Source organism: Herpailurus yagouaroundi, unplaced genomic scaffold (genome assembly GCF_014898765.1).
Source record: "Herpailurus yagouaroundi ecotype Mexico unplaced genomic scaffold, PumYag 140, whole genome shotgun sequence".
In the NCBI taxonomy this organism is placed as follows: Eukaryota; Metazoa; Chordata; class Mammalia; order Carnivora; family Felidae; genus Herpailurus; species Herpailurus yagouaroundi.
In genome coordinates this window covers 84,054,661-84,070,377 of record NW_024412395.1, presented here as the reverse complement: position 1 = coordinate 84,070,377, position 15,717 = coordinate 84,054,661, and the positions used below count along the sequence as shown (strand labels likewise).

Below are 15,717 nucleotides of genomic sequence, written 5' to 3'. Positions count from 1 at the left end.
GAGCTTCAGATCATTTATTAATACAATGGGGTCAGAGCCAAAGGAAAGACTATCACCTATACATATCTCTGGGTTGGGGAGTAAATAATATTTTTTCATATTATTCTACACTGGCTACAGTTAACATTACCCTAAGAAATTTATTTACCGGTCAAATCTCAATGGTGAAAATTGGCTTAGGATAGAGTCTCTTTGTATTCCAAAGAATGACCATAAGATCTGGGGAAAAAAATAAGCGTGTGGGGACGACAATTTGGAAAGTTAGTGCTGATTGTTGTATGCTCCTTTTTAGAGGCTTACAATGCATATTAGCATATTGGGGATATGGAGACTGCAGTAAGAAAACCTGCTCAGTGTGGCTTAACCCAGAATTCTTCATATGCATTTGGCCAGTGAACTTTTTTTTTAATAGAATGCTTCGCATTTATTTCCATGGAATTAGTACAGGGGAATATTGGCTTTGGAGGTTCCTAGAAACAGGCCCTCTGTGCTGGGATTCTAGCAGTGGACGCATGCAAAGGGGATTGCTATGAAGACCAGTTTGATTTAGGGAAAGTGAGATTGGCTTTGGTCTGGGCCAGAGGAGGCTCATGAGTGGTATTATCATTTACATGATAAAAATTCAGCCGTATATGAAAGCTTAGGAGAAAAGGCCAACTCTTAATCAGTTGTTTGAATTAACAGTTTAGTTATCAGGGCTGTCTCCCACAGTCACAGGAATTTATATTTTCATTTTATCCCAAAGAAAAACTTGACCATCTTTCTTTAATACTATCAACCTGGAAGCTTGACAGTAAGGATTAAAAATTGCTCCTTCCTTCCCACTTGGTTATTGGAAAGGCTCTGAAAGGTAATCAGTCTTGTGAAGCTACACTTTACAGTCTGCATAAAAATGCCATGATTTCCCTTCCTCTCCCCAACCTAATTGAAAGTGCATAATATCACCCAGCTGGGGAAATGTAAACGGTAAACAGATGCAATATATCATGCTATCACACAAAAGCTGGTTACTAATAGGGACTGGGTGGTTGTCAGGACCAAAAGAAATCTGGAAAACAAGTCTTTTTTTCATCTAGAATGAGAGTTCTTTGTGTCCGCCACCCTTCCCCCTCACCTCCTCCCTCCAGAATTCAAGCTACAGCCCCATTAAACCAAGGTCAGTCAACTCGTTCCTTGCGCGTGTAATTCCAGGGGTCACCTAACAATGTATATTGACTAAAACTCTCTTATATCAGCGTTTCAAGAGATGAGACATTTTATTTTTGGCAGGAGGTGGGCTTGAAATCATCTTCTTTCCTACCTACTTCAATTGTACTGACAGATGGTCTTATTATCTCTTTCCTTAGCTGCTAAGCCTAAAGATCCTTGGCCTTGTCACCTCTTATCTTTCTCTACTTCATCAAACTCCTATTGCTAAGATTATCTCCTTTTCTACCTCTGATCATCCATGAAAATCTATACAGGATCACATTTTCCTTGAGTGTAAAATCCCAACCTTACTTTTCAAGGTCCTCTGCACCTGTGCAGCTGTCTGTAATTCTAGCTCCATTATACCTACACAGAAGTCACCATTCTCTTCTCTGACTCCTCACCTCCCAGGGTCAGGCCATCTTCCTGAATAAGTCTTTCACAGTAGAACTTTTAGGAGACAGGTAAATGTCCCCCCAAGTTTTCATCATTAGTCCTCTGTCACAATATTCATTCAAAAACTGCTCTCTGTTGCACCATGAACTCAATGACTGCTATCCATTCATGCCGCCTTATAACTGGCTATTTGGTTTTATTTTTGATGGCTGATACCTTATGGGCAGGTCAAAGCATAGCTCTTATCAAGAGTCCTATGCCATTTCAGTTTTAATAGATTAAAAGACATATTTTTATCTGCTTCAGCAGTAGAGATGATTTGAAACTTACTGAATTAAAACTGTATTTGTCTTCTAGTAAGTTATATTACCTGTCAACTGGCATCGGTGGATGGTATGGTTTGTTGACTTTGGCATAGAGACCCTCTAAGTGGTCTCTCTCTGGAGACAGCGGACGGCCATCCCGTGGGTAACCCAATGGTCCAGCCCGAGGTGGAGATGGTGACCTGTAGACATTTGCTGATGCACATGGTTCCCGGAAATGGTTCACTCTGGCATAATTGGGGTCCATTTCATCATCGTCCATATCATGCAGTGACCCAATTCCACCAGTAGCATAATCAATAAGACCTCTTGCCTGCTTTTCCCTTAGCTCCTGGTGTTTTGCTCCAATCCTGAAAAAAAAGTAGAACATGTAGTAGAGACATATGTGAATTTCATGTTGTAATATGATAGACTCTCCTGAATCTATGTTGATTCCTCCTAATCAGTCACTTAGCTGCTACTCTCCTGTTAACCCACATTCACACCATGTAGAAATGCCAACAGAATATCCATGGAGTTAATTTTTTATCTCTGACTTTTATTTGTTGTGGGTCTTCTACAGCAATGCTATAGGTATTTTGACATCTTGCCCACTGATGACTGGGCTGATAGCAGAGTCGGAGGCTGATTTTCATGAAAATTCCCTTCCTACAAATGGGATGTGCCTGGGGGAACAGTACATCTGTGGTGTGATATTATGGAAGTCTTCCTTGGGAGAGGGATGCATGTTAAAGAGCCCATCAGAATCGTATACTTGGGCTGTGATTTCAACATTTGGTACCCTAGAATTCTAGTGTATTCCTTTAAGGAAAAGAGCTTAGCAAAATTGATTTAAATATGAAAAAGAAATACAGAGGCTTTCTGGTCACTAAAAGCAGTGGGATCAGAGGTAATTTATGAGAGATTCTAAGTTTTTTGGTTACACAAATGGGGATCATTGTGCCTCGTTATATAGGGGCTAGCGACGGAGTAAAATAGTGAAGAAATTAATAGGCTCCTGACAGAGATGAACTGGCACATATAAGTGAATTAAACAGAATTCCACAGCGCTCAAGCCTTAAGTGATATTACAAAATGCTACTACTAATCAGTGTGCTGTGTAGACTGCTGGCAGTGGAAGCCAAAAATAAACCTAGGTGGATTCCAAATCCATCTGAATTTAAGGATGTGACATTTAATCTGGAAAGTGTTAGATCAGCTCTCCTGAATTCTCAGTTGCGTGTTAAAACGCAAAGGCCACTGTGGCATCTGATTGGACAATGGTGATCTGATGGTGTCAGGAGGTGTACCGTGCTAACGAGGAACGAACGGAACCTTACATCACTGGGCAAACCCAGTGCACTGCATGCATACAGGACGGGAGAAGCCAGGCGATGCTGGCTCAGGCAGCAAAAGCAAGAACTCAAGAAATGATGGGGACAAGCCTGGGCTCTGAGAATATGAGAGGGCCGTGGGCTAGAAGTGAAAGATCTGTACATGCCTGGGTACATTTTTTTTTTTTTCAACATTTATTTATTTTTGGGACAGAGAGAGACAGAGCATGAATGGGGGAGGGGCAGAGAGAGAGGGAGACACAGAATCGGAAACAGGCTCCAGGCTCTGAGCCATCAGCCCAGAGCCCGACGCGGGGCTCGAACTCACGGACCGCGAGATCGTGACCTGGCTGAAGTCGGACGCTTAACCGACTGCGCCACCCAGGCGCCCCTGCCTGGGTACATTTATAGCAAGCTTGGATGAATTAAAAACAAAACAAAACTGAACTCTTTCAGTATCTTCTCCTCTTCAAGCAAAAACACCTATGTTTGCACGTGGCAGCTAGCTTTGTTTATTATCTTTATCTTTCAAGGCATTTTCTCTTTTGGCAGAATGGCTTCCCTCCCTCCCCCTATCCAGTGGAGAGAAGGCAAGGAAAAAAAACAACATGAGGAAGAAGAAGGCATAGGACAAAAATCCAGCATCCATCTCAAGCCACAACAGATGAAAATAAATGTCAGGATACATTGCTGCATATCTCTTTTGACTAGGTCAAATCATATGCCCTACACATAAGTAATTAGAAGAATTTATATTTTTGTAAAGAGGAGCTTGAATCTCCAAGGGATTCTGAATGAAGATGAAAGGGAGATTACACGGTAGGGTACCTGTTAAGAAGGTCTGCCGGTCCCCTTTCAATGCAGGTTAGTCCTAGGTTCATGGATGTTTGTTTTGAATAATTTTTTATAAAGAAGATAAGTCGCTCTATTCTGCAACAAAACTGTCCTCTCAGGGACAGTGCAGACGGGATTATCAGAGAACATTCGCTGCACTATGATGATAGGGATGAATTTCCATGGCAAAGAGAGCGCAGGACATCAATAAAGTCAGGGGGTGGGGTTCTGTGTGGTTACCATGCCTCCTAAGTGCGATGCTTTCATGAGATTTCATGAGGAATCATTCAGTAGAAAGATGAACATCTCATGGAGGCCGCATAAAGCTCCACTTGTGCATTAATGAAAGAAGAAAACAGAAAGCGTGATTTTTAAAAGTCACAGAAATAGAACACCGGTATCTGTGCCCCTTATCTCATCGCTTCCCTTTCTTAGAGGTTTTCTCATTAATTAGACTCTGGGTATGGAAAGATTCTCAGATGAAAAGTACTCTGTGTATGCAAAGCAGTATTTTATCTTGCATTTTTTCTTTCTAAAACAAAACTAAATTTCTCCTTGATCCTCTCTGCAACACTGTTTCAGTAACTAATTTCATATTAATCACTCAGTAGGTGAAATAGTAATTTCTCTGAACCGTCATTATTATGCCATATGTCAGGGTCTCTCCATGCGGGGGAGGACAAGGCAATCTGAAAAGGGGTGTACGGAGGCAGAAGAGACTCTGTCCAAAGAGAAATGTCAAGGAAATGGAGTTTTGTTTTGTTTTGTTTTGTTTTGTTTTGTTTGTTTTTGGTAGTTCTGACCTCTCTCTGCCCTAATTCAGTGTGAGAATTCTAATTGTTTATTATCATTTCCACTTAGAGGTCTTCATATCACTGGGGCCTCAACCTGTTAAAATATCTATTTTTCAAAATAGCTCTTGATCGTATGTCCTTTTTATTGGATGGTACCATCGGCTTTCCCATTCTCCCCAGCACAGTGCCTTTGAATTACTTAAATTTCTTCTCTCTCTTTCCTTGCAAAAGCATTGTTGTTTCTTGTTTCTATTATAACTCTTGGATACCCTCTTTGGTTTCCATTTCTTTCACCAAACTCTAGTATTCAGGCTTTATATTGCCTACCTGTGTACTGTCCAATGTGGTGGCCACTACCACATGATGCTATAAACATTTAAATTAGAATTAACTACAATGAACTGAAATTTAAAATTCACTTTCTCAGTTTCATAAACCACATTCCAAGTGCTCTATAGCCACAAGTGGCTCATGACTACTATACCAGACACTGTAGATAGATATAGACTAATTCCATCATTGCAGAATGTTTTATTGGACTGTGCTAGCCTAGATTATTCTAACATTTTTTTGGTGTATTATCTTATAATGCTTTAATCTCTGCCTTACAAGACTGTTGGATAAGCTTCCCTAAAGACCATTTACATCATATCTCTGTCAGATCAAGGATTTCTAACAATAGATTATAGTAAATGATGGAGTAAGAGTATGGTTACTTTATTTCCCTCCCTCAAACTCTAAGTGAACAAGCGGATTGAGAAATTGGGAAGGAAATTTCATCTACAGTAGAATTAGAGAATAACCATAATCTTACACCATGCAGTGAAATTTGGACTCACCCCAAAAGAGGGAGTACATCAAGAGCTGATACATGCCTCTGTCTCTAGCAGGGTACACATTTCACTGAAAGTAAGATCCAGAGTCCAGACGACTACAGACAACAAACTTTCATTCAGAAAAAATATAGTTTGAAGGCCAGTGTAAGATCCTGGAATTGAGGGGTAAATCTTTGTGAGGTGCCGAATTAAGCTTGGAGGAGAGGTGGAGCTAGAAGATTGATATTTTCTCTGGGACATATATTTTGTCTTACACTGAAGAACCTTCATGGAGTAAAAGGAGAGAAGAGAAAAGAAGCTCCAACCTATTTTGTAGCTGAAAGGCAGAATTAGCAGAGCAGAGATAAACAAACACAAACTCATCAAAATAAAACCAATAATCTAAGAGGCTTCACTAAGGAAGCTGATCTCTTTCAGATTGATCTGCTCTCCCAAAATGGAAGACCATGGAAAACAAGCCCCCCGGGCATGCACCCAGCAGATGTGACAAGAAGACATTGTGGAAGAACATATGGAATTGAAGCTACCTACCAGTGACCTTAGATCTCTATGCCCTCCATGTCCTCTAACACTATATTTAAAAGTATTATTTAAACACTATATAATATGAAATTAATTTAATGGGTCATAACAAGCTTTTGAAAAATTAAATACGATAAAAGAGAAAATATTAGGGGTTATTAATGCATGTAGTATGCATAAGTATTATTTCCAGAAGGAGAAGAATCAAGTCTTCTAAAAATTCAGGCAAACTGGGGCTAGCCTCAAACATAAATAAAGCCCAATGAAAAACATTCTCAAACATTTCAAAACTCAAGGGACTACAGCTTGTTGACCTGTTGTGAAAAACTACTTAACAATTACCATCAGTCAACCAAAAATTGAATCAAAATGAGGAAGTCAACTCGATAAAGCTGTGGAATGACAGGTGTGATGGTGAGCAGGACCTTAACCTCACATTAAGGGTAAACATTTGTAGCAGCATAATTATGGAAAAACACAAATATGATAAACGCTGGCAATATAAACATGATAATCATTAGTGAAAGTCAGAAATCAATAAGGATGTTAGGAGACAGTGTATTCATTCCCTCACTTTTTAGAGTAGGGATCAGTAGTTACTGTTGAAAGTTGATAAATCAGGAAATAGAGGATGTGGTATATACTAAATATTACTACAAGAAAAAGGTACTCAAACAACAAATTATCAGAAGAGGGATGGACAAAACAAAACCCCGACCATATAGAAAACAGGAGAAGCTGTAAAAAAGAGTAATATAAAATCAGATGACTAGATTTATCTTTTATGACAATAAATGAAAATGGAATAAATGTCTTTATTGTAACTAAGGAATCCCAGATATGATAAAAAAGGAAAACATAGTACATGCTATCAAAATAGTGAAAAATGAAGAGTCGCCTAAATGTGCAGTAACAGGGGACTAGGAAAGACATATGATGCAGCTAAAAAAATATGAGCATACTATTCCCATACTAAAAGGAAATAAGATATACATATGTGCCAAGATAGATATAGATATTTGTATGATATATTACATATTCTTGCATATACATAGAAAATGTCTGGAAGGATAGAAAAGAATTTCCTAACAGTGATTGCTCTGGAAAATGTAATTGGAGGCACACTATCTGAATTTTTATACCATATATTTTTAGGATAATTTAAAATATTTAAAAAATATAAAAAAGTCCCTTACAACTACATACTGACTGTCATAGTGAATCAAAACTTAAAAAAAAAAAAATTTTAAACAGGCAACAGCAGGCATCCTTTGTCTTGCAAACCTGATTTTTCATGATTCCATTATCAACTCAGTTATGACAATTTTTTTCAAATTACTGTTCATTGAACATTTGTTTGGTCTGTTTCAAATCAACTGCTTTTGCCTAGAGTACCCATTCTCCATTAATCAAATCTTTGACTAGATTTTTTCTAGAATAAAAACTCTATTCATTTAAAATTCATTTAAACTCATTTACAGCTCCATATTGATCTCCACAATTCCCCTCTTCAACTCATATATCCAGTAAATTCTCTATTAATCTGTAATTGTTACATATTATTTTGTAAAAAAAAAAATCAAAATAAAAAAATAAAATGAAAAGAGTTTTGTTTCATTTCTAGACATTTTGCTTCCAGAACTAGACTATAAGCTCCTTGAGGGTCCTGTGAGTTCTCTTTCTGTTAATTTTGGCTGAATAACTGATTTATCACTCATACTTACTGATATTAGATCATATAGTAGAAATAAAAAAATAAAAGAAAAATTCTCAGTCCCCAACTCACTGTCAGGGAGATATATGCAAGTAACTACAATTCAGCGGGAAAACAAAGATACTGCATGTACAGAGGTCAGAGTCAATTCAGCCTCTCGGTTCTGAGGGAAAATCATGAAGGTGGTGCCACATGGACTGGATTTTTATTTAAGTTTATTTATTTTTTTGAGAGAAAGAGAGAGAAAAGGAGCAAGCGGGGGAGGGGTTGAGACAGAGGGAGACAGAGAGACTTCCAAGAAGGCTCTGTGCTATCAGCGTTGAGCCAGAAGTAGGGACCAAACCTACAAACCATGGGATCATGACCTGAGCTGATTCCAAGACTTAGACACCTAATCACTGAGCCACCCAGGGCCCCCCATGTGAACTGGATTTCGCAGGAACCTGTCCACCTTGTTCCAGGAGGACAGGAGAGATATAGAAATGGTATGAGGTACTCCAGTGAGAAGGAAGGACCCAAGTAAAAGGGCATGGAAGTGCATGATTTATTTCATGCTGGGGGGCAAGTCTGATGTGCAACAGACTGGTTTGAGTCATCCACCCATACTTCTCCCACAAAAGGAACACATTTAGTAGGCAGTATTGGCAAATTTCTTTAAGGTTGATGTAACATGAGTTTAATATTTAAAGTTTTGATGAGGAAAGTCCTATTATGCCTTTTTTCATTTGTTTGTCTAATCTTTCATTATAAAAGGAAACAATGATACAGAAAGTCATGCAAAACAAATCTATGGATCTAAGAGCTGCTCTAAAGCAAACATGATTGTAACTATCAACTGAGGTCAAGAAATTGACCTTTGTGGGATAAGGTCTCCATAGGGTCTCTCTTCACAACTACAGCCATATTTCTACATTACATATGTATCTCCTTTCTTCCACATTAAGAATCTTGCTCCTCAAGACACAGGGAATACTAGAACTAAATATCCCATGATTACAACTTGCTCTACTCTGTATTACATATATAACAGTTTCAGAATAGCAATACCAAATACTACCACTAACAAAATGATTATAAAAACAGTTAAACTTCTCTTTTCCATATGTTTTTTCTGTCATCCCTACATTTTTGTAGTTGTATCACATCTACATTGTTAAGGCATATAGCAGCTACATACTGTCATTAGTTCAGCTTTCATTTAATCTTAGCTCTACAAATAACTAATATATTAAAATAAATACCTATTTAATAAAGACCAAAAGTCGTGAATGATATGCCAATGAATATGCAGTTATCTACTGGATTCCTCAGGAAGAACTCATGGAACAGTGTTTCTTCAGCTGATAACAGTGTGTCTTTTATTTTTTTATTTTTTATTTAAAAAAATTTTTTTTAACGTTTATTTATTTTTGAGACAGAGAGAGACAGAGCATGAATGGGGGAGGGGCAGAGAGAGAGGGAGACACAGAATCGGAAGCAGGCTCCAGGCTCTGAGCCATCAGCCCAGAGACCGACGCGGGGCTCGAGCTCACGGACCGCGAGACCGTGACCCGGGTGAAGTCGGACGCTTAACCGACTGAGCCACCCAGACGCCCCAACAGTGTGTCTTTTATACTTCACGGCCACATTTGCTGTATATAAAATTATCTACCTTTCCACTTGAGTATTTAAATATGTGACATCATTTTCTTATGACAAAATGCTGCTATTGGAAAAGTAGGATGATAATCTAATTTTATTTCTCTTATAAATTACTTACTCTTTTTGCTTATCTTGTCAAATTCTTTTCTTTGAAGTCCAATGATCTTACTAGAAAAGTCATTCTGTGTGGATAATGCTTTCAATATATACTTATAAGTGTACTGCTTCTATCAGAAAAGTTTTCTTGAATTATAGTTTTTATTGTTAATGTTGTAGGATACAAGTTGCACATAGAAAAGTCAATTGTATTTGTACATACTAGTAGTGAAGAGGTACTCAATAAAATCAAGAAAACAATACCATTTAAAGTAGGATTAAAGAACATTACAAACTTAAGAATAAATTTAACAAAAGATGTGCAAGTTCTCTGCACTGAAGACAATAAAATACTTGTGAGACAAATTAAACAAGATCTAAATAAATGGAAAGTTCTACCTTGTTCATAGAGCAGAAGAGTCAATATTGCAAAATGTCAATTCATCCAAATGAAGAGATTAACATATTTCCAATCAAACCCCTATCAGGTTTACTTTCCAAAAATTAACAATGTGATTAAAAAAAATTTTTTTTTTCAACGTTTATTTATTTTTGGGACAGAGAGAGACAGCATGAACGGGGGAGGGGCAGAGAGAGAGGGAGACACAGAATCGGAAACAGGCTCCAGGCTCTGAGCCATCAGCCCAGAGCCTGACGTGGGGCTCGAACTCACGGACTGCGAGATCGTGACCTGGCTGAAGTCAGACGCTTAACCGACTGCGCCACCCAGGCGTCCCTTTTTTTTTTTTAATTTTTTAATTTTTAATTTTTAATTTTTATTTTATTTTATTTTTTTAACAATGTGATTTTAAAATTGATTTGGAAAGTTAAGGGCAAAGAACAGCCAAAATAATTTTGAAAAATAAGAATAAGTTTGAAGATTTACACTACTATCTTTAGGACTTACTATAAAGCTTCAGTAGTCGGGGCAATGGTTAGACAAATAGACAAATGGTATAGAAGGCAGAGTCCAGCAATATACCCACACGTATTTGGTGAAGTGATTTATAACAAACATAACGAAACAATTTGATTTAGAAGGGAGAATCTCTCAGCAAGTGGTACTGGAAAATCTCTAAGGGAAACAAGAACTCTGGTGCCTGCATTATAGTATAACAAAAAACAATCCAAGATGGAAGATAAGCCTGAACATAAGGGCTACAACAATAAAGCTACTAGAACAAATAAAGGAGAATATTCTCACAACCTTGGGGTAGGCAAATAGTTCTTGGAAAGGACACAGAAAGCATGGGTCATAGAAGAAAAATTGGTTAAGTTGAACTTCACCAAAATTAAAAACGTCTCATTAAAAAGCATGAGGAAAATGATTGGCAAATGAGAGAAGACATTTGTGACACAACATATCTAACCAAGGATTTATATAAAAAATACTAAAAGTACTTGCAACTTAGTAACAAAAGGAAAAATGACCCAATTAGAACTGGGCAAAAGATATAAACAGATACTTTACAAAGGAAGATCTAGAAATGCCTACTAAGCAAATAAAGATACACTGAATGTTAGAAGTCATTAGAGAAAGGCAAATTAAACCACAATGAGATACCCTCATCAAAATGAAGAAGACTGACAACACCAAACGTTGGAAAAGATGAGGAGCATCCAGAACTTTTGTACACAGCTGTTGGAAAATAACAGAATCCTTTTGGAAAAAGATCTGGGAGCCCCTTATAAAACTAGACATGCACCAAAGCTGTGACCTAACAATTCACCTCTCAGATACACAAGAGAAACCATAACAGAGGTCCACAGAAATCCTTAAAGAATGTGAGGTAGCAGCCTTATTCATCATGGCAAGAAATGGAAATAACTCAGATGTCCATTAGCAGGAGAATGGATAACCAAACAATGATGTGTTCATATGACAGAGTGTAAATCAGCAATAGCAACAACAACAACAAAAAATAAGCTACTGAAATAACAACAGGGATGAATCTCAAAATTATCATGCTCAGTGAAAGAAGCTGAATATACACACACATAAACTTACTACCTGATTTCAATTGTAAGAAATTCTAGCTTAGGCAAAGCAATCCTATGGTGATAGAAAGGAGATCAGTTGATTCCTGAAGTGGGGGATGCACTGAACAGGGAAAGGCATGGGAATGGGAAGCATTCTTGGGTGAGAGAAATATTCTGTATCTTGAAATACATTCATCAAAATAGAATACATTCTTCTGTTGGGGCACCTGGGTGGCTCGGTTGACTGAGCATCTGACTCTTGATTTCGGCTCAGGTCATGATCTCACATCGTGATCTCACAGTTTGTGAGATCAATCCCTGTGCTGTCCGTGCAGAGCCTGCTTGGGGTTCTCTCTCTCCCTATCTTTCTGCCCTTACCCTGCTCACACTCTCTCTTTCTCTCAAAATAAATAAACCTGAAAAAAAAGGAATACATTCTTTTGTTTATATGAGACTTATATATTTCACTGTATGCAAATTATAGCCCAATTAAAAAAAACTTAAAACAGAAAACAAAATTAAAGCAAAAAATGCCAATGACGCTATTTATACCTTTTAAAATAAATGTGATGCGGGGTGCCTGGGTGGCTCAGCCGGTTAAGCGGCCAACTTCCGCTCAGGTCATGATCTCACAGTCCGTGGGTTCGGGACCCACGTCAGGCTCTGTGCTGATGGCTCAGAGCCTGGAGCCTGCTTCAGATTCTGTGGGTCTCTCTCTGTGTGCCCCGCCCCCCGCTCCACTCTTTCTCTCTCTCAAAAATAAACATTAAAATAAATAAATAAATAAATAAATAAAATAAACGTGATGGAACCTAACAAATTAGAACTGTTCAATTCTGAGTTTACTTATATATAATTCTTTCTCTTTTAAAGACATTACCTAAAAATAATTGTTATCATAACAAATTAAGACAAGACAGTGATTGCTGGGAAAATATTTTAACTGCGTAAGGAAACACATCCTCTTTTCAAGCAATTTGAACACTTCCAAAGTACCAATTTATAAGCCAGCTATTGATTTTGATAAGTACATATCATTCTTATTGATCCAAAAACACATTCTCCAAAGACCAGACAACTTGTTTTGAGTCTATTACAGGTTTCTGCATTCATCATTCAATAAATGTTTATCGAGCACATACATGTTTTAGGTTTTGTTCTTGATGCTGAGATTGAGCACTGCATAGAAATCCTTGCCTTTATCGAATTTATACTCTAGTCAGGGGAGGCAGAAACAGGCAACAAATTAACCAGGTAAAATAAAAAATAATGTCAGATGGCAATAAGTGCTATAGAGGAAAATAAAATAGGGAAAGGTGCTAGGAATGTTGGGGGATAGAGTGGCAAGGTTACACATTTAAATATGTGGTAGGGTAATATGTGGAAATATTAAGTTAAAGGCTTGACGAGGAGGGTAAAATGTTCACAAATAATTGGGGAAGTATATCTCAGTCAGAGGGGACAGCAAATACAAAGGCCCTGAGGCAGGCAGGGAGGTCAATGTAAGAGAGTGAGGAGTCAGAGGGCCAGGGAGGAAATTAGAGCCTTGATCATGTAGGGCCTTGACATCCATGCTAAAGCTTTTGGCCTTCACTCTCAGTGAGGTAGGAAGCCAATGGCACGTTTCAAGCAAAGAAGCCATATGATCTGACTACATGTTAAAGGAAATCTCTTTGACTGCTATAGCTGGGAAGGTCGTGGGGGTGTGGGGTGAGAAAAAAGCCATGAAGACCAGTTGGGGGTTATCAGAATAACCCAGATGAGAGATGGTGGCTTGGATGAAGGTGTAGCAGTGGAGATGGTAAGAACTGGTTGGATCTATGAGCTAAAAATAAAACTGAATTTTTAAAAAAATCCTGTAAACAAGGTTGTTCTTCAAACACTCCAAATCAGGGAGGTTAGCAAAGAAGAGCCGATCCTAGCTCATATTTCATCTATCCAGCAGGAAGAACATATATCAATAGTATTTATGATGAATTTTCCCATGATTATAGAACTCACTTCTTACAAGGCACACAAGTCTCAATTTTAGAGATGAGGAAACTGACGTTCAGAAAGGTTAGGTGTTTTGTCAGAGACTGTATATTTGGTAAGTGGCAGGAAATAGAGTTTTGAATTCCACCTAGGTCCTTGACTTTAGTATGAATGTTTCTTTTATTTATATTAGGTACAAACAATCTAAACATGATCACATTACAGTTTTTTTCATGTTTGTTTATTTTTGACAAAGAGAGACAGAGTGTGCGTGGGGGAGGAACAGAGAGAGACAGGGAGACACAGAACCCAAAGCAGGCTCCAGGCTGAGCGGTCAGCACAGAGCCCGACAAGGGGCTCGAACTCACAGACTGCGAGATCATGACCTGAGCCAAAGTCAGATGCTCAACCGACTGAGCCACCCAGGTGCCCCTAAACATGATCACATTAAAAAAATGTATATAGTGAAAGTTTTCAGCTACCCCAAAGTACAGAGTATAGTACAATTAACCTCCATATACCTATTATCCTGTTCTTTGTTCTATAATTAAAGATGTTCCCACAGTTTTATCTAATTTTTCTTCAAAAATTTGTTTTTCGCTAAGTATTTTGAAGGCAAATCCTAGTCACTTATTCTCTATATACTTCAGAAAACATATCACAAAAAATCATTAACATTTTATAACAACGATGCCATTATCCACTTGAAAATTAACAATATCCCTTAATGTCATCTAAAAACCTAGTTCATAAATGAATTTCCCCGAGTGCCTAAAAAATGTCTCTTTCTCAGTGGATTTATTTGGACCAGGCTCCAAAAACTATCCACACATTACATCTGCTTACGTCTCTTAAGTCTCATTTCCTGTAAAGAACTATATTCTTTTTCCTTTTTAATTGTTCCATGCCACTGAATTGTTGCAGACACCAGGCAGATTGTCCTGTAGGTGGTCCCGCATGCTAGATTTGTTTGCTTCTTTGTGTCGTGATTAAACTTATTCTTCCACTCCCCACATTTCCTGTTTATGAAAAGTACTTCCAGATCAGCAATGCCTGGTCGATCTTTTTGGTGATGGTGGAAACGTTCTATGTATGTGCTGTTTAATACAGTAGCATGTGTGACTACTGAGCACTTGAAATGTGGCTAGCGTGACTAAGGTACAAAGTTTTTTTTATTTTTATTTTTATTTTTTAAGTGTTTATTTACTTATTTTTGATGGGGAGGGAGGGGCAGAGAGAGAGGGAAAGAGAAAATCTGAAGGTAGCTCCATGATGTCAGCACAGAGCCCTATGTGGGGCTTGAACTCACAAACTGCAAGATCATGACCTGAGCCGAAATGGAGTCAGATGCTTAACCAACTGAGCCACCCAGGCACCCCTAAGCTTTAAATTTTTAATTATAATTAATTTAAATATAAATATTACACAAGACTAGCAGCTATTGTATTGGGCAGTGTAGCTGAACACTTGGTTTCAGGTTCAACTTTTGGTGGGAAAGGGTACTGTGGTGAGTTGAATGTTGGTCCCCCAAAAGATGTGTCTACCTGGAGCCTGTTAATGTGAACTTACAATGAAGTTTGATTACCCTGAATTACAGAGTATAGGGGAGGCAGAAGTAATGCTTAATTCTTTTTAATTGCTAGGTTTTCAGAGGAAGCGGTTAGTACCCTAGCAATTCCAATGGTGACCAATGGTTTGTGAGACATCTTTTGGGGGGAAATGAAGGGTTGTGAGTATCATTATGAACTCACATTCAAAAACAATACGTATTTAGGGTTTTCAATCAATTGCATTCCTTACTCTTTTTTCTTGCACACATTACCCCATATTTAGTAAATGCAAACTGCTTTATGTTGGCTCCTTTGTCCTTTTGGCTGGACCAAATTGTCTGTGATAGCTTCTTTGCTTTCTGACAAATAAGTTGTCCCAGCTTCATGTTGAGTATCTTGTATTCCTACCTTGGAAGCAGCCATTTCACCCAGGAACTCATTCTTTCTAGTGGGATGTGATATCCAGAGAACACAACCTGGGCTCTAGGAAGTTCACTGCTTCTGTGCCTTTCCTTCCTTCCTTCCTTCCTTCCTTCCTTCCTTCCTTCCTTCCTTC

At 38.1% G+C, this 15,717-nt stretch overlaps 1 protein-coding gene across 1 annotated transcript in view; it reads right to left on the bottom strand.

Moving 5' to 3' along the window:
• PARD3B (par-3 family cell polarity regulator beta) overlaps window positions 1-15,717 on the bottom strand; it is a 1,026,938-nt gene that overhangs the window by 161,800 nt on the left and 849,421 nt on the right. The window contains exon 31 of the mRNA XM_040474679.1: window positions 1,955-2,257. Coding sequence (XP_040330613.1) covers window positions 1,955-2,257 — 303 coding nt within the window. The remainder of the gene's footprint in view (window positions 1-1,954; window positions 2,258-15,717) is intronic.